An 18,660-nucleotide genomic window follows, 5' to 3' on the forward strand; every position below is an offset into this window, starting at 1 on the left:
CCACACAAATGTATCACAAGAGACAGGCTGGGCACTCATTTACATGGGAGCTTCAGAATGAGACAAGCCTCATGTGACTTCAGCAGCATGAGTAATGGGCCCAGAAGGTGGCAGAGAAAAAATCAGCGGGATCTGGGACATCCCATCTGAAAACCTTCTCTGCAGAAGTTGCGGTTAGCAGCAACCAGAGTTAATCAGCCTCCTGCCACTGAAGCTCTGATGGAAGCTCTGCCTTTTCAGCAAGCGGGGGCTGATGGCTGCTGAGGCTGGATGCCACGAGCTGCCTCCATCTCCTGGTCCCTGGCTGCAGGCATCCCTCTCAGCCTTTGCCCGCTCTTTCAGCACCAAGGTGTCTGCCTGGTGCAGAAGTTCAATGAGTTGGGTGGGCATGCGTGTTGCATGAGTTGTAAAGAAAGGGGGAGGAGGGTACAGATAAATGGAGAGTCAGGTTTTGAGGGAGGAATATGCCGTAGAGATGGGGCTGGTAGATTTGACAGGCTCTGCTCTAGAGGGAGCAGGATGACTTCTGAGTTGCATGCCCTAGAAGGAGCGGTATGTGAGTCCAGAGGGAGCTGGGCTAAATTGCAAGGAGAGCAGTGCAGATCAGGAAGGTGGACAAGCATCCAGGAACACGGGCTAGAGAGCAAAGTGAATTACAAGGACCAGCTAACCACTGGCAAAAGTCCTCAGGAACTGAACATCTACATGGTTTCAACTGGGACAGTGCTGAAGCATGTGCTGAGGTGTGCTCCTGAACAGTTGGAAGGGATTAAGGAGTTCAACAGGATGGGGAGCAGCTGATCTGGAGAGGTCAGCCTGTTAGGAAAGAGTCCTCTTTCCTGACCGCACAGGGATGTCTGCAGCTGCAATTCCTGTTTTTTCCTTCAGGTCACCGGCAACACCTACAGGTCATGGTAGTGTACAGTATTGTTGCCCTGTGTGTCACCAAGTGCTGGTACAGGCACCCTCATGCCATACTAAGGGAGAGTCACAGTGCAGAAACCCCCGGGCAATAGGGCTGGGTTAGGCTGAGCTTAGGCTGAGAAGAAAACACTGCTCTCAAGTACTTTTTTCAAGCAGCAGTTGGCAACTTGCTTTTCAGGAGCTATCGAGCAACACTGATGCCAAGACCAAAAGGCGAGGGGCTTACCTGATGCCCCTGGTGAGGGCTGGCCTGCGCCTTCAGGGCTGCACACATGGCTGGGCAGAGGTGAGGATCATGTGCTGCCATCACCACCTCCCAAGGTGGCATACAAGCAACATCGGTTGGGAATCCCTGGCGTAATTGATGGATAAACGAAGAAAGCAAAGTCAAATCAGTCTAGCTTAGCTTCCCTTGCAGCCTGGTCCTGCACCATCCTTACTCTCCCGTGCCCGTACTTCTGGGGGCTGAAGATACTCTGCACCCACAGGAGCCAACTCCTTATGCGCACAGACTGCACAGGTCCCTCAACAGTACCAAGAGCTCTTCCTGAGAGAAGGCTGATGTAAGGCGAGAGTGTGCAGAGACTTACATCAAGTTATGGCCTCTTCAAAGCACTTGGCTACATCATCTGAACCAGGGTGCCACTTGGTAACATGCTGAATGGTGGTCCTGAACAGAAATGCTTTTTTTGGGGGTGTCTCATGCTCAACTGTGCTCTCTCTCATCAATATAAAATAGCAAATTCAATCCTTCAATAATTTATTTCTTTATATCAGAGAATTTTTTCAATTTTACATTTAAGTTTGTAACTTTCAACACATGAGTAAATATATGTAAAAAAACCCCTAGCTGTGCAAATTTCAAGTTGCATTGTTTCAAATAATATAAATATTTTAATAAAACATATGTTCACATTAAGGTTCACAAAATATATAAAATTTAACAGAAATGAGTCATGAGTTATTTTTTTGCTTTTTAATAACTAGAAAAAGATTCTAAACTTGAGAAGCAACTTAGAAGAGGTATCACCTCCAATATCATAGCAGCAAAACAGATGCTAAAAATTTAAAAGGTGTGAAAGGAGAAGAGAGAAGCAGCTACCAGGCACCACGGTAAAGGCAAGGTTGCTAAAGAAAGTGATTAAGAAGTGGATGCATGAACTCCAGGAGTAAAATCTCAACCCTAAAGCACCGTTACTGAGCTCCAAGCTGTTTGCACAGTAACAGAATCACATTAAGGATAGCAGAAAAAAGTGTGACAGAAATGGGGAGGGACGGTATGAACAGCAGCACGCATATTCCTGACTGTTACAATGCAAGAGAAGAGAGTTGTGCTTGTTTCAGAACTGAAGCCAAAGGCAAAGGGCTTTGCATTTTTCTGTCTGTTGGAGGCAATTCCTTCCATATGAGCGGGAATGGCAAGATTCAGTTTTCCCATCATATGTGTGTGCTCTTAAAAGTTGCTTCTGTAATCACCTGTCTTTCCAGCTGTCTTAGGATTTGGGCAGGGATCTACATGCAGGTTAAGCATGTTAAAGGAGCAGACCACTGCTGGTCTTGTGTCTGGCTGTGGTTTGGTGAGGGCTCTGCAAACACAGAACTGCTCGCTGTTAACACCCCGAATGCCGGCAGGAGCTCCCACCTTGGTGAGCTCCGTAACAACACCAGCAAGGATGTGGGCAACCCAAAGCAAATTTCTTCAGATATCAACTGCAAGTTGCACCAGCTTGTCCTGGGGGATCACCCTCAGGAAAGATTTGCCTCTGGCTGATGTACGCAAACACAAAGAGCTCCTGCACCTCCGACAGTAGCTGCAGCTCCTCACCCGGGAGCAGAGGAGGTATGGAGAAAGAGGCAGAACTGGGAAGTTCTTTGGATTCAAATGCTTCACACTTCCTCCTGGGAAGTCCAAGAATTAAATATGGCATTGTAAGAGCTTAGTCATGAACGACAGCTCTGTGCAGAAGGCAACCTGCCCTTCTCAGCAGTCTTTGTATGCAGTGTTTAGAGGAAGTAGACATTTATTCCCATTCTTGGGAATAAACACGAACATGAGCAGACAGCTTATATTTCCCCCTGCCCTCCCACTCCCAGGACTGTTAAGTGTTTTGGACATAGCACCATTTCAGTGAAGGAAGTAACTGGTATCGCTTTCTTGTTCGTTACCAACTCCTCCTCCCCTCTTCTAGCCATAGATCTGTTTGAACTGGTAGCATTCATTGCAGTAGCCGTTGCACTTGGCGTTGCCATAGTGATCACAAGCAGGGGCTCGGCAGCGTTGCTTCGGGGGGTCCTCTGCCGCTGGGTCCCTGGCACTCCCCGATGGCAGAAGCTGTCCGAGGCGCTGGCACTCCTGGCACAGGTCACCACTTCTGCAGGCCAGGTTGTTTCTACATGAAGTCACAGCACACTGTCTCTTCTGGCTACTCAATGCTGCTCGCTGCAAATCTCTGCGCTGTCCCGTTCTCTTGAAAAAATGTTAAAACACATTGTCAGTTGCCATGCTGGCAGCACAAGTGGCTTTTCATTTACTTTCAACTCTGGTTTGTATAGGTAACCACTGGGGGTTCTTGCAGACACATGCTTCTTCTGAAAAGTGCAATACCAAGAGCCAAGTTGGGCTTTACCAAAAAAAAAAAAAAAAAAAAATCACAAATTCTGTCATTTCTTAGGAAAAAAAAAAAAGATTTTTATCTTTGGTAACTCTCAATTCTAAAAGGGTCAGAACAAACAAAATTAAAAAAAAAGAAATCTGAAACAAAGGAAACCTGTAATGGGCTCAATGAAAAAGGCAACATGAAGTGGACTAAACCTATTGATACATAGCTCTAAGGGTAAGACTGGAAATCTCTCCCCAGCCAGCAAAGAAACCAACTGTAGGTCCAAATGCTTCCACTGAAATTGCTGGTGAAATCCCAGCTGAGGTAAAACTGAGCATGGTCATGACAACCCTAAACTGATTTCAGGAATACTGCCCAGTTGCAGCAGGAAAAAAACCCATAAGATGCTCTATGCTTGTCTTTCCATGATACTTAGGATGCAGTCATTTGAGGATTTTCTAGTACGCATCCTGAGTTGTTCACACAAGAGAAAAAAATGCAGTGCTAAACAAGTGGAAGATTTTGAGAAGTTCACACTTACTTCTGGCTGTCTCACCAGCTGTTCTTCTGTCCTCCTGGCTTCCTGAAATCGCTGGTTCTGGGCTTTAATGAAGCAGTTCTGGCAGTACCCCTCGAGCATTGTGCTGCCCAGGGTGCCACAGTCCTGCCGCTGGCAGGACACAGTGTTACGGAAGGCAGCCGCGGAGGTCCCCGGCTGACCCGCCGCTGAGGACTTCCTCTGAGACCTCCTCTGGTGACGTAGCAAAACGCTGTCTGTAATGCAGAGTAAGGACAGGGGGAGTCTGAATGTGCCCAATAGATCTGATGACCCAAAACAACTATAAAGAGGTCCCCAGTTTAAACAGAAAGAATAACAACAACAAAAAAAATTATACTAGCCTCAAACATGGACCTTTGCCAGTCCTGAGACTCCCTCAGTTTATGCACTTTCCTCCATGTTACATATATAATACATAGCTAATACAGTTTGATTTTCATACCAGAAGTTGTAGGAACCGATGATTTCTGGAAAAAAACTTGCCCTCAGTGGGAAAACTGGATCCCACTGAAGTCAAGAGGAATTCCACCTTTGCCTTCAGCATGTCATCTGCAACTACCCTGACATTTCCCTTTTGTCCTCCCCGATTTCAGACGCATGAAGTAGTGGAAGTACAGTGGCACAGAGCTTAATGGGAAAAAGTGCCTTACGCTTTTTAGTCTCGTGAAGCAATTTTATGTATTCCACAATCAGAAGGAAAAAATTTTCGTTGTGAACAATGCTGGAAAATCAGCTATTGCAAGCTGGCATAGAGGTTCCTTAATTTTCAAGTATGTGGAATGTGCAGCACTGGATGTCCCTGCCCACATCAGGGGGCTTAGATTAGATGATCTTCAAAGGTCCTTTCTGACTCAAACCGTTCTACTTTTGTATGTTTCTATTGGCACATCTGTCAGCAATGAAGAAGTCTTGAAAGATAAACAATAACTCTCTTACACGTGCCCTTCACCCTCAATACCCAAGGGCTCTTTGCCTGTGGAACAGGGCAGTAGCATGAAAGATGAAGATTTCATGCTGTGATTTATTCACAGACTGTTACCTTTTTGAAGGCCCGCCTTTAAAAATACACGTTGCACACCCACAAATGACATTACTGAGAAAGATTTCAAGGTAGATTATAACAATACACTCCTAAGTTACTCCAAAGTACAAGCACAGGATCGACAGTCAACTTCTACTTGCTCTGCTTATCAAGGTGACTTCAGCAGTGACTCAAGCGTTATACGTGTTACACCCAGAACAGATACAGATCCTCAAATTCATCCCAAGCTTTTTAAAAGCCTTGCTAACATAAATGGTTTTCAGTACCATCAATACCATAGCATTTTCCTCAGTGTCAACAATACAATAGCATTTCCCTCACTGACCCTTACAACTTTCTAGCTGTGAAGGAAATTCATACCAAAGCATTACTGCAGTGGGTGGTGGGAAGGGATCAGAACCCAGCCCCTCTTGAGCTAGTTCTGCTTCCATGAAAGCTGATGGGAAGTTTTATAAGAGATTTCGCAGTCTTCCCACATGGTTACTGTGTGCCCCTTTACGGGATAATGGCCAAAAAGAGCACCTTTTGCTCATGCTGCTGCTTCTGCTCCACACCGTTTCCATCACCCCCTGCCCTCTTAGCACCCAGTGCACACACCCAGTGCACACACCCAGCGCACACACACCCAGTGCACACACACCCAGCGCACACACACCCAGTGCACACACACCCAGCGCACACAGAGTTTCGTAGCTCGAGGAAGCCAACCTGCAGCCAAAGCGCGCCAAAGCTCACCCCGTCTCCACTTACCGTGGTTCTCCCTGTACTCAAAGAAACACAGCGTGCAAAAGCCCTCATTTTGCGATGTCCCAAAAAACTTGCAGCCTGGTTTCCTGCAGAGGTTACCTCCCCTCTTCTCCTCAGGAGGCAGTGCCGGTGGCAGGGGCTCCTCGCCGCGGCTGTTGGGATGGCAGGAGTGCTGGAGGAGGCTCTGTGAGATCTGAGATGGATCAGATGTTGATCTCTGGTGGCACACGGGTGGGAAAGCACGGCTGGCATTTGAGGGGAGCTCTGTAGACCTTTTGAAGCAAGTGCTGCATATGCCGTTGAAGGTCCTGTTGGCCTTCTGACAGCATACCTTGCACGTGGCATAGTCTAAACATCTCTGGTCACCCAAATTGTTGGAAGGACCAAGCTGTCTGGAGTTGTAGCAGCGTTCGCAAAGCCCATTGTGTTGCACATTCAGTGTAAAGGGGCAGTCTGGTGTCCTGCATTTCATAGCCGTAGTCTCGCTGTATAGGAAAAGGCTTGGAGCAGTTGGAGGTGCGGAGCGAGGCCCTGTTACAGGCCCTTCGGACGTCCATCCCCCAGGTTCGCAGACATCCCCACGGGAGGAGCCTGACCCAGCTGCATTCAGTTTCTCAGGTGCTGCTTTGGAGGTCTGCTTTCTTCCTTTGCTTCCTTGGGACCTTCGCTCAAAGCACTCGTGGCAGTAGGGCTGGGTGTTCACAGACATGTAGAAAGGGCAGTTTGGTGTTTCACATTTCACCTGTAGGAGGGAGAGCTGGGAAAAAGACAGTTCCTGTCTGTTCCTGGAGCAGGTCTCTCTTCTAGCAGGTTCAGTGTTTTCCTGCCATTTCTTGTACTCATGCTGTACCAGCTGAAAGTAATCTTCCACGAGGTTTATTTCTTTGGGCAGGTTGCCTTCATCTAACCTGACAGCCAAAAAGGGAAGATTGCATCAGTGGTTAAGAAGGGCAGATGGTGGGGGTGGAGGCAAATACAAATACAATGTGGGGAGGAAATGCAGATTTAATGCACATCCATATTACTCAGCTAGAAGATCCAGGATGTTAAACTGTTGTTGTAAATGGAAATAATTTTAAAAGCAGGTGTTCAGTGATGTCAAATGGAGACTTTCACATCTAAAGAAATGGTCTGACACAATGCTAAACAGAGATATTCTTAAAAGGATTTTCTAGATGAGGGTTTTCTGTCTGAGGGCTGTTTGCATGAAGAACGTGGATAATCTCTCAGAAGTGAAAAGTCCCCCAAATCCTGAATTCCTCTGAAGACCAGTGCCCAGCTGAGCAGAGGTAAGAGTGGAAGACCCCATACCTCACCAGCCCGTGCTAAGAATAAGCTTTTTCTACAGTGGGTGTAGCATTTCATGATACAGTTTATCATGAAATCTGTTCCTGGTTTTGCCCTGTTGGGTCTGTATCTACCAGCAGAATTCTTCAGACAAACCACAGGGCTTCGGTGTGGTGTGTGTAACACTAGCATCCATCACACCATCCCTACTCTGCCCCTGACTGCAGGGAAAACCCCACACTGGAGCTCTACCACACCACAGCTGGTAGGATGAAGAGCTAGCGTTACTGGTAACACTCCAGAACACATCTGTGTGGTGGGACTAGGGAAGCTTGATTGCTACTCTTTATGTATGCATATCTCCTTTGTGTCGGGGGACTTCAATTTTCAAGGCTCCTAAAGCAGAACTGCCCAACAGCATAAAAATACCTCCCTGTGGGGCAATGGAAGCAAAGACAGAGGATACAGGGAGTTGCTTCCCTCCCACACTCATGAATGGGCCGAGTGGACACAGCTGTCAGCATCCCCTAAATGCAAGAATCCGATGGGTGCTGTCAGCTGCCCCCTGCACATTGCTGATGCTCAACCATCACCATCAAAGGGACGAGCACAGATGCTGTTTTCTCCAGTAGCCACAGCAGCCTGCCTACTGCTGCACTGCAACAGCCCAGGGTGTCAAGGCATCAGCACTAAGAACATACTGCCAAGTACTTTTCCCTAGGGCAGCCAAAATTACACCAACTGCCCTTTATGCAACGTGACCTTACATAAAGCGCAAGAGTTTGGTGTAACTAGTTCCTGGGCTTAACTGTTTTTCCACAACCCTCATGTGTAATCTAAAAGTCAGTGAAGCTAATCCATTGGGTTTACTCTTCTAAAATACTAGTTTCAGTCTGCTAAGTCTGAAGACATTTTTGCCTTTAAATTTGACTCTGGTCTGAGCTCATAACCGTATCAAAGCATGTCAACAGTAATGCCAATATTCCATATTTCAGGGGGCAAACGCATGTGCTACTGTAGAAGAAAGGAAAGAACAAAGAAACACACTGAGCTGCCTGGCTTCTCCCACCTCCATACACACGGCAACTTTGAAGAAACAGGAATGAAACTCACTTTGCAGCATTAATTAGATGAGTTGTACCATGATCCCAGCCTTGCACTGGAATTTCTATCACTATCAAGTAGTCTTTTAGCAGCTGCTCTTTCTCCCTCTCTTCTGTGTCTGTCAGAAAGTGCACACTCAAATCCTCAAATCTGCCTCGTTCACTGGTGACCAGAGGGACAGCCCGGATTTCTGTGGGGAAACAAGACAGATTAGCATATATTTTTTTTTTACCAGGCAGGAGTAACCGCAAGATGCAACATACTGAGATGTCACCGCTGCTGCTGAATTTTGGAAAGAGACAGGAATGGCTGACCAGAGCAACCGGTTTCTAAACACTGCCATCAGGGGAGGATGCAGACTCATCCGATCACAAGCCCAGCTCCATCCCACAGTCCCACAGGAGTTTTAATGTCCCCATATCAATTTTCTTCTCAGTGTAGGCAGCACTGTAGATCTTACTTCGCTATACCTTTCTATGGGATGATGCCCTAAGCTGAATCTACAAAACTGCTATCCATTCAGAAGAGATGCTTTAAAACTGGCAATGTATATATTTCATTATCCCTGCCAGGCAGCAGCACACTGCTGTGAGACCAAGTCCTTCAAAGTTTTTTCTCTTATCATGAGGTGTGGAAAGGAGGCCAGAACACAATGAAGCAGAGGCCACCTGCTGACTGATTCCAGCCTGCAAGCGAGTTGCACTCTACTTTCAACCAGCATTTTGAAGGCAACCTTTAGTTTCTATTCAGATTTACAGACTCAAATTTTAAGAACATATTTCAAAGGAATCTTTTACATTTTTTTTAACTTTAAAGATGCAAATCTAAACCAGATTATATTTTAAATGCTTTATAAGCATGATGATATTGTAGAAGCTACATAAATACCAAACAAGGTGCTTGAAAAGTACCTGGCCCGCTGTCCTTCAGAGTCACTAGTGGTGTAAAATGCATGTTGTCGTAGCCGAGCACAATTGGGTATCTGTAGCATTCTTCAGCTGGCCAAAGGAGGGGCAAGTAAACACCACCAACATTCAGAGGAGAAAAACTGGAGCCTGACTCTAAACTTCTCACCACTTTATCTGCATAAGGAAGGGAAAAAACCCACAGATAAACACCAATAAGCATGTGCTACAGGCAAGAGAAAACATACTCTGTGTGTTTTAGAACAATTGCTGAAAATACCCCATTCTGAAACGCATCTACCTGAAAACAATTATTGAAGTAATATCACTAACACAGCACAGAGAAACATGGTGAGGTAACTGGCTAGGCAACTCACCTGCAAGGACAATGACTGGCCTTCTGAGGATGTTAGCAAGGATGAAGATGTGGATTTCTTCCAGTGCATTATATGGAAGCCTGTTTCGAGCCCCAGATGTTTCTGGGGAGGTCATTTCAATGAGGTATTCCCACTCCTCCTCCCAGTTCTGAGGAAAGAAACATCCATCAGCAATGGTTCAAAGCCATGGAGGTCAGGAACCAACTGCTGCACAGCAGGACTCAGAATAATCACATTTTCCCATTTCCTCCAAAGGAAGACTATTTCTTCTCTCCACTAACAGTGGAATCCATGAAGCCAAAAAGCAAACAAAATCAGCAAGGCAACACTGACAAGCACTGAGAAAACAGCACCATTCCCTCAGGCCATCTTACCCGGGTGTCATAATGAAGTCCCGTTTGTACAAACTCCTGGGATTTAATAGCCTCCCGCTGCCAGCGGAGCTTGAAGTTCCGTGTGTCAATCTCCCTGAGTGCGCTAAACAATGTTTTTCTTAAGACGAGATCAATATCCTCAATACCCCACATGTACTGTGATGCAGCATGCATGAGGCAATTTCCATCACCTACAGAAAAAGACAGAGTACATTATTTGTAAATGGCTACTTAAATAAAACCCCACAACCGTGCAGGATGTAGAATTACGCTGTGGTATGCATATGACTTACGTTCTTCTCTAAGCCTCAGAGAGAAGGGTTTTAACAAGGAGATCACAGCTATGAGCTGTCTGCTCAGAGACAGAAAGGAAGAAAGTCCTCTCTCTACTGGTTTTGTCTCTTTACCCATTAGTGTAAAGCTGTCATTCATCAATGCCCCTTATCTATCTTACTTAGCTTTACCTGATCTCATGAACTAAATTTTGGGGTCAACTGCAAATGTCAAACAGTTGAAATAGCTTTTGAACACAACAAAGTCATCTTAAAATTACAAAAGAACATGTAAATCTCCCTTATCAGTGTTTATACAAATATACACCTGATGGCACAGGGTAGAGATAATGAAAACCGCTAAGAAAATCCTATGGTAGCACCAAGCCTCACATCCCCTGCTGAGCACTGCATTGAAAGGCTTGGCACTTGGCTGTGCTGGATAGAGGAATTGTAATAAAAGAGAGACAGAAAGGGAAGAGTACGTGATTTATGTAAAGCAATCATAGGAACACCTCTTGCCTTCCTCTTAAAACTGATAGTATGCTGGGCTGTTAAACATTTTACTTAGAAGGCTGCTTCATAAAACACAACATTAAAACTAAATAAATGAAAACCATAATGATTTGATTTTCATTTAGACGCTCTCCTTGCATTGAAAAAGCCCTCTTTACAGGTAGGAAGGAAAGCAATGTTCTGCAATTTCACAGAGGAAGAAACTGAGAATCAGAGGAGTTAACTAACTTAATTAAAAGGTGTGACAAAATATGCCTGCAGCTGGGTTTCAAATTCTATCTTGAGCCATCTTTTTCAAAAGGGGATGTCTCCCCTGAAAGGGAGTCATCAAGAACCATTACTGTCATAGCCTCAGATTCAAAACTGGTCGTGTTTACTACAGTGGTAAAGAGATTCACCCAATACTAAGAAACCACAGCATTTTCCTTGGAATCGAGGACATCAGCCATGGTAAAGCTACTAGATTTTCCTCATGTGGAAAAAAACCCCACCCAAAGAACCCCCACAAAAAGCTTAAACCCAGCCTGCCACATGCATTATGAGCTCAATTACACAACATTTGTGAACACTTTTGCTACTTTTCCTATGAAACTGCAGAGAAAAATCTACAACAGACCCCAGGTCCTGAAAAAGATATCGTTTGAAATCTGAACACTTCATAAATTGTTATGGACTCGGTGCACATCAGGTTCCTCCAACTGCCTTCTCATTTCTGAATGCTGTCTTGCAAAGCTTACTCCAAGTCTGCAGGCTGCTTGCTTGAGCTCAAAAATCAGGGAACAACATATAAGACACAAAAACTGACTGGGTTTCCTTCTGACCAACAAAGATGACATACAAATCCCATTAAAATTTTCCCTTTGCAAAATCTAGAGCAAAGATAAGATATTTTTCCCCCCCTCCTCTCTCTGAGAGCTCACTTTCAGTTCTTTATTGAGAGGCGCTGGCCAAAATTCCTTACACAGCACTTGGAATTCCCCCGCACCGTTTGACTAGCAATTGAGCAACAGTTGTACTTTTTGTTCTGCGGCGTGCAGAGCTGAGCAGCGAAGCCTCCCTCGGACTTTCCCAGGGGGGTGTGGCTGGGCGAGCTGGAATGAATGCCCATTCATTACACAAGTGAAATCTCTACAGCCAATAGATGCTGGAATTTTATTTTTTTTTTTTTTTTACAACAGTTTCAATTTTTATACCTCCTACTGCTTTCCTTCTATCCTCCCATTCGCATGTCTGCAAAGAAATGTGTGGTGATTCAAAAGGGCTTTTTTAAATTAAAAAACCACCACCACTCCACAAACTCACATACATATTAGGTAAAATATACATCACAAGATCCTATAGGAGATACTTTCTCTGTTTTCAATAATTACAACCTTCATGAGAAAAAAACCCAGAATTTTCTGAAGAAAGCCCACCACTGACTGAAAGAACTAATATATTCACCCCACATCTATGGGCTAAGTGCTTTTAAAAATATTCTTCGTGCCACATGTGAGAAAAAAAACCCAGATGTGTTTTTTTCTGGGGTAATACAGGGCTTCTCCAGGCTTCTGTCCCTTCTTTCAGGTATCCCCTTCTTCAGTCCCATCTACCCTCTTTCTCCTGCAAAGGTCCCTCACTGTGACTATTTGCATAAACCACAGGTTCCCAAAGCTACTCCTACTCATGCACTTCATGACCCTAAAGCACTGAACTGCAGCTGAGTTCACTGGCTGTGCAAGGTACAGGGGAATAGCAAACCAAGCACCTGTTTTGCCTGACCCCAACCTGCCTTAGTATTTCAGCATCTTGTATATTGGTATGCCTGCACGTGGATGGGATCCAAGCCCACATTGCTCCCGTTTGTAACACTGGCTGACAGTCATGAGACAACACAAGAGGTCACAGTTATTGAATATAGCGTTGTCAGCAACAAGAGCCTGTCCAGGCAGTGTTAATCCCTGCAGGACTCTCATGGACAGGAGGTGAGATTCCAAAACCATTGGTCTTTGCCCTGGGCAAAAATCATGCATGTTGTCCATTCGTCTAGTAAACCTATTAAGAATGTATCGCTTGGGGTGAAGTTCTGAAGATGCAACACTTGGATTGATGTTACCTTCCTAGTACCTGTGAAGTGCTGCCTGCCCTAGCTGCAACTTCAGTCCTTCTGGAAGTTCAAGATTACCAGATCTCCATGCACAGCCTAATTAGTCATGTGAATTTTATGCCAGTACAGAGGCAGCCCACAAAAGCCCACCAGAAGGTCAGTGCCTCTATGACACTTAGAGATGGACATTAGGATCAGACTTTTCTAGGTCAAGGCAGTGACAACTACACAGCGGTGCTATTTTTATGGCTTTTGCACAACACAGCGGTGTACAATCAGACTGACAAAAATGGTAGAATTTGGGATGGGAAGTGTGTGGATGAGGGAGATAAGGACAACGTTTGTATGTGTGTGTATAAGCAGATAATGAAAAGAAGCATCCACAGAACATCATACAAGGACTTCAACGAGGTTGCAGGTCCACCACACCCACTGCTTCTATAACCACCATGATCTGCCCCTTGAGCAAAGGCTATGTATTTTCCATGTTCTTGGAGTCCTCACTGTCCCAGTCTACCTTGCTTTTTTTGGGTAATCTGTGCTGTAGGGAATCCCGAGTTCAAGTCTGCAGCTGCGTGACCATAAGTCATATAGCCATTACCAAATCTTTCCCCCACTGAACGTGAAACGCCCAGCAACTCTTACAGTCATGTGCAAAAGTTTCCTGCTCAAGACTGTGGACACGTGTAACCTATTCAGGAAATCTTTGCACTACTGCTGCACCTTTTCATTTACAGCACTTGATGCAATACACACAAAGTAACCCAAAAGCCAAGTTCTAAAACCAGCACTGATTCATGGAAGAAAAGGACGCTGCAAATTGTGTGTTGCACAAAGACGGCTGTCAGGCATGCACACGGGAGTTACTGGTGAGCCCTGACCAGAGGGAAGGCAAGAGCTGGCAAACCACAGCAGGTAGCTGAGGATGAGGGAGATGGCTGGGTGCGAGGTGCTGAGTCCAGGGCCAGTGCAGTCAAGTTCCCTGAGGCTCCATGCCCAGGACACTCCTGCTGGCACCACTTTTAAAGATGGATCAGGAAGAGGACCTTGCCTGCCAGCCACAACAGCAGGGCTTATGCCAGGATATTAACTTCTGCTATATGTACACGGGAATGCATCCCTGTCACTCAAAGCATCTGAAGTCTCATCTAGCCTGGCATTAAGGGCCGTTCAGCACTTCCGACAAGACAGCCGATGCATAGCAGAGTCAGGTTCACAGAAAGGCGATGGGTTGCAAGTCAAGTTTCTCTCCTGGTGTTTTACTCTGATGTGCCACATGTTACCGATATTATGAAGATACCTGTGAAATTTTCAGGCTATTCATAATACCATGATATGGGCAGGCATCTGCTACAGCCTCAGTTCAGTACATCACATGGAAAGAATTTTAGCTTACAAAACTAAGACTGAAAGGCATCACATTTTAAAAGCCATGCAGTTGTTTCAGTAATGTGAACTCAGATACTATAATAAAGGTGGTACATTCATATTCCCAATTTTAACGCCAAGTGCAAAGACTTGCTCATAACTTACCATTAGTCTTCAAAGGGACAAGCCTCCGAACTTCCATGCACCAGTTGAGCTTCCTCTGGCGCTCCAGCGAAGTCTGGGTGGCCTGGTCAGTCAGAGCCTTCTGAAGTGTTTCCCGAAACTGAGGACAAAACTGGCACATTCTGAACATTTCTATTGTGTATCTGTGCATAGTCCTGAAGTGGTGAATTATTCCACTTGGGGGGTTGACCAGATCTTCAGGTGTCCTCTCTCTAATCTTCATGGCTTTCAGCATATTGCTCTGATACAAAGCTTGAGGAAGGATGTGTTGGCCAGACATGTTTCTAGAAAACATCTGAAATGAAAAGGATCCTTTTACTGGCATGTTAGAGTCTGTGCATCACACCATTATTAACACTTCTGCAGAGATTGAGAAGGCACCTTCAGGGGCAGGATTCTGGCTGCAGTTTTGCCTAAAATGAGCAGAGTGGATGCTATCCACTGAGCCTTTATAGATGATGTTTTTTTAAAGCTCATATCCATTAGCCTCTCTGCATTACTCAGATATAGACACCGACTAGCTTATTCCAATAATTTACTGAGATATTAAAGAGAATTTATTCATTACTAAGGAAACTGCATCCTTGTTCAGAACAAAAGCAACATTTAAATCAAAGTAAGGATAAAAGCAGTCAAGATCAAGGGAAGGGAAAATTATCCTGGAAACTTGGCTAATTGATAATTGCACAGTGTAATCCCATATGAACTTGCTGAACTTTCGGCGCGTTTCAAGCTCGTTTTGATGATATGCCAAAAAAAAGCAGGTAATGACCATTTCAGATTTCTGCAGCCCATACATTCTGAGAAGTGATGCTTGGTACAGTACAAAAAGAGCCCCGGGAATTACATGCCATGCTAGTATGTGTCCCATACTTACGGTGGCCGAAGATGGCAAATGACGGATTTGTTGTAGAGCAAGCACTCAAGGACTGACTTATGCTACTCTTTCTGAGACTCCTTATATTTTGTGAGCACTAGAGCTACTGCACACAGGTCCTTGTGCCACATGTGGGGGTGCAAACTGCAGTGCTGCTATTACTCAGCGGTAAGTCAACATAGCTGAAAAAGCATTTCCACTTGGCTCAAAAACCACAATGTTTTTCCACAGTGGGACATGTAATGTTTGCTGCCCTGCATCCCTTTCTTCAGTATCTCTGGCCCCATGGGCTACAGCAGGAAGAACAAAAAAAACCCCATAACCTCAAACTGTCTACACTCTCTGAAATACTCATTCAGAGCACACTAACTTTGTGGCTCACTAGAGCTAAACATAGGGCTCACATCCCTCAAAACTCTCGTGCACAACAGTAACACCACCAACAACCTATTTCTATGTGAAGAGACTCTACATGCTGTCCACGTACACTATTGCTGTGTTTAAAAACAAAGCAAAAATTCTGTTTAGACAAAGAAAGGCATGCATGCCTAACAAGTTTAGAATACCACTGGTCACATTAGGAGAGCCCACCATTGTGATTATGAATCTAGGGACAAATATCAAGCCATAAGTATATATCAAAGCCTCGATATATACCTTGCCAGGTACAGAGGCAACTGACAACTGGTATATGCAACTGTTAGGCAATTTTCTCATGGAGATGGAAGTATGGAAGGCCTGAGAGAGGAAGGATGACTACAAGCTGACAGACTGCCCAGGAAGATACTTCCAGATCTGTGGAGGCAGAAGACCCCTCTTGCACATAAGGACCTCAGCATGCCCTTTCCTATGGGGAGCCAGCTGCTCTCTCCTCCTCAGCCAGACACTTCCATTGGCGACATCCACCTCCAGCCGCCCAGCCGGAGCACTGGAAAAGGACCCTGCCGTGGTAAGAGGGGACCTCAGCTCCTGCTGCCAAAAGCTGCCCTCTATAACCTCTCTGAGAAGCAGCTGATGGAGAGATTCAGTGGATGTCTTGTCAAGGCCTAAACAGAGGCTGGTGAAACACAAGATGCTGCAAAGTCCTCTCTGCTCAGTCAGGGCAATATCACTGACACTGTTTCTCCTGCTCCTGTAAGCATCTTGGGGACAGGGCTCAGAGCTGTCACACCTCGCAACATGTGGAAAAGCCTTCCTGTAGCTAATTGAGGTGGCATATTCTTATCATTCCCACACCAACATAGAGCCTTACAATGGAAATAACACATATTCTCATCCACTCCCTCCATAAATATAGTTTTACATGTGCTATTTGTGTAATCCTAAATTTAAATGTATAGATGATTTAAGAAATGAAATATAAACAACCCCTTACTAATCTGTTTAATGACCACTGCTATACTTTGCTATAAGATAACCAAAATATTGAATTCCTTACTTATGTAAGTAGAGCTGTTGAGTCAATGGGATTTTTTTTTTACATGAATAAAGACTGATGACATGATTAAGCACTACCGGCACAGACCCTTGAGATGGTTATTTCCAGCTTGAAGTTACAAAACCTGCTGAGTTTACAGAAGCGTTCACTGAAACTATGTTATTCAGTATTATATTCTACAGGCATATTTTCCCCTTCACACATGGAAATCACTGCCTATGCTATTTACGGTCATTAAATGTCGAACAAGGCAAAAGCTGAGCAACCCTTATTTTCACAAACAATGTGATGAAACAGACAACTTCATAGCCACCTAAGCCCGAGTTAAAGGTCAGAAAACTCAGCTACAATTTACGACTTTACACTGTACCTTGCTTTACTGTACGCCACACTACTAGAACCTTTTTACATGTAATTACTACAAATGCCCAGAAAAGAACAGTTGTAAACCATGATTAAATAGCTCTCCAAGGCATCGAGCTTTCTGCACACGGAATGCTGAAGATGCCGGGCTCTGGAAAGCTGAGCGCTGTTCTGAGGTCTGACAGTGGTTTCATAAAGTATTTTAATTTTCTGTCCTCTGTCTGAAAACCAGCAATAACGAACCCTCTTCCAAAGTGCTAAGACTGCTAAACCAAACATGCTTAACACACCGTCAGCACCTACAGATTTCTGTATTTGAGTCGTTGAGCGGTCGGTACGGAACTAAGCGTATTATCACCGTTCACCAAGGAAGAAGATGGGGACCGAGGGTGTTTTACACACCACAGGACCGGACTACACGGCTCAGCCCCGCGACTCACTGCTCTGCTGGAAGCAAGCGCACGCACAGCGGGACGGCGGCCGCTCCTGCCCCTGCCAGCTCTGCGGGGGGAGCCGGCAGCGACTGCCCCGCCGCGGCGGCGCCCTGCGCCAGCCCAGCAGCCCGCGGGGGCCGGAGCCGCCGAGCCCGGGCCGCGCCACCGAGCAGGGGGCACGCCGCCACCGAGCAGGGGGCACGCCGCCACCGAGCAGGGGGCACGCCGCCACCGAGCAGGGGGCACGCCGCCACCGAGCAGGGGGCACGCCGCCCCGCAGCGCTGACCGCTCCGGTGCCGGGCGGAACGCGACCGAGCCCCGCCGCCGGGCCCGCCCGCTGTCCCCGGCGCCCTCCTGCAAACGGCAGGGCAGGGATGAAGCCGCTCCGGGGGTCGGCCGCCCCGCCGTGCCCTCCCCGCCGCCCGGCGCTCACCTCCCCGCCGGCGGGCTCCTTCTCCGGTCGGTGCTGCCGGTGACTCCTGCTCAGCAGCGGGGCCGGGGCGGTGGGACGCAGCCGAGCGCGGGAGCCATCAACCCCCGCCGGGCCGGGACTCCCTTCCCTCCGCCGCCCTCTGCCCGCCGGAGCTGCTGCCGCCGCCGCCGCCGCCGCGGAATGAAGGGCTGAGCCAAACCTCTTGTTTTTTTTTCCCTTTCTGTTTCAGCACCCGGGAGGAAAAAAAAAAAAAAGAAAATACACAACAAAAAAAACCCCACCGGGGATTTCCACCGGCAGCGCCGGGGACTTTCCGACATGTGACAACCGCCGCCGAGCGCCCCGGCCGCCGCCAGGGGGCGCCGCCGGGCCCGGTCCTGCCCCGGCTGGCAGCCCCACCGCCCCCTCCGCCGTGACTCGCCGGCGGGACCTTCGGGGGCGGGCGCGGAGGTTTTCCCTCCTTATTCCGAGCCCCCCACCGCATCCCCCGGAGGGGGTGCGCATCCCGTCCCGCAGGCCTCGCTCGGCTGCTGGGCCAGCCCCGTTATCGGCGGCCAGCCGCGGCTCGGGTGGCTGGGACCGGAACGGCTCGGTGTCCCGCTGCACGGCATCGCCCTGGCACCGCCGCGGCGGTGCGGAGGGTGCCTGGGGCACCGTGGAGTCGTGCTGCAGCCGCGGCCGGTGGTGCCGTGCCCGGAGCTCGGGGCAGCGCCCTGGCTGCACCCCGCGCTGCCGGGGCACCGCCAGCAGCAGCAGCAGCGAGAGGCGCT

General features: G+C 47.0%; 1 protein-coding gene across 1 annotated transcript; it reads right to left on the reverse strand.

Moving 5' to 3' along the window:
* Positions 1–1,281: 1,281 nt before the first annotated feature.
* On the reverse strand, positions 1,282–18,203 carry TNFAIP3 (TNF alpha induced protein 3). The gene is made up of 9 exons (XM_040599151.1): positions 17,891–18,203; positions 14,327–14,639; positions 9,920–10,110; positions 9,546–9,693; positions 9,175–9,345; positions 8,273–8,453; positions 5,876–6,780; positions 4,066–4,298; positions 1,282–3,391 (listed from the first exon to the last, which is right to left on the reverse strand). The coding sequence occupies exons 2-9, from the start codon at positions 14,637–14,639 to the stop codon at positions 3,110–3,112; spliced, it is 2,424 nt and encodes an 807-aa protein (XP_040455085.1). The 5' UTR covers positions 17,891–18,203; the 3' UTR covers positions 1,282–3,109.
* Positions 18,204–18,660: the final 457 nt, after the last annotated feature.

Source organism: Falco naumanni, chromosome 6, assembly GCF_017639655.2.
Source record: "Falco naumanni isolate bFalNau1 chromosome 6, bFalNau1.pat, whole genome shotgun sequence".
NCBI lineage: Eukaryota > Metazoa > Chordata > Aves > Falconiformes > Falconidae > Falco > Falco naumanni.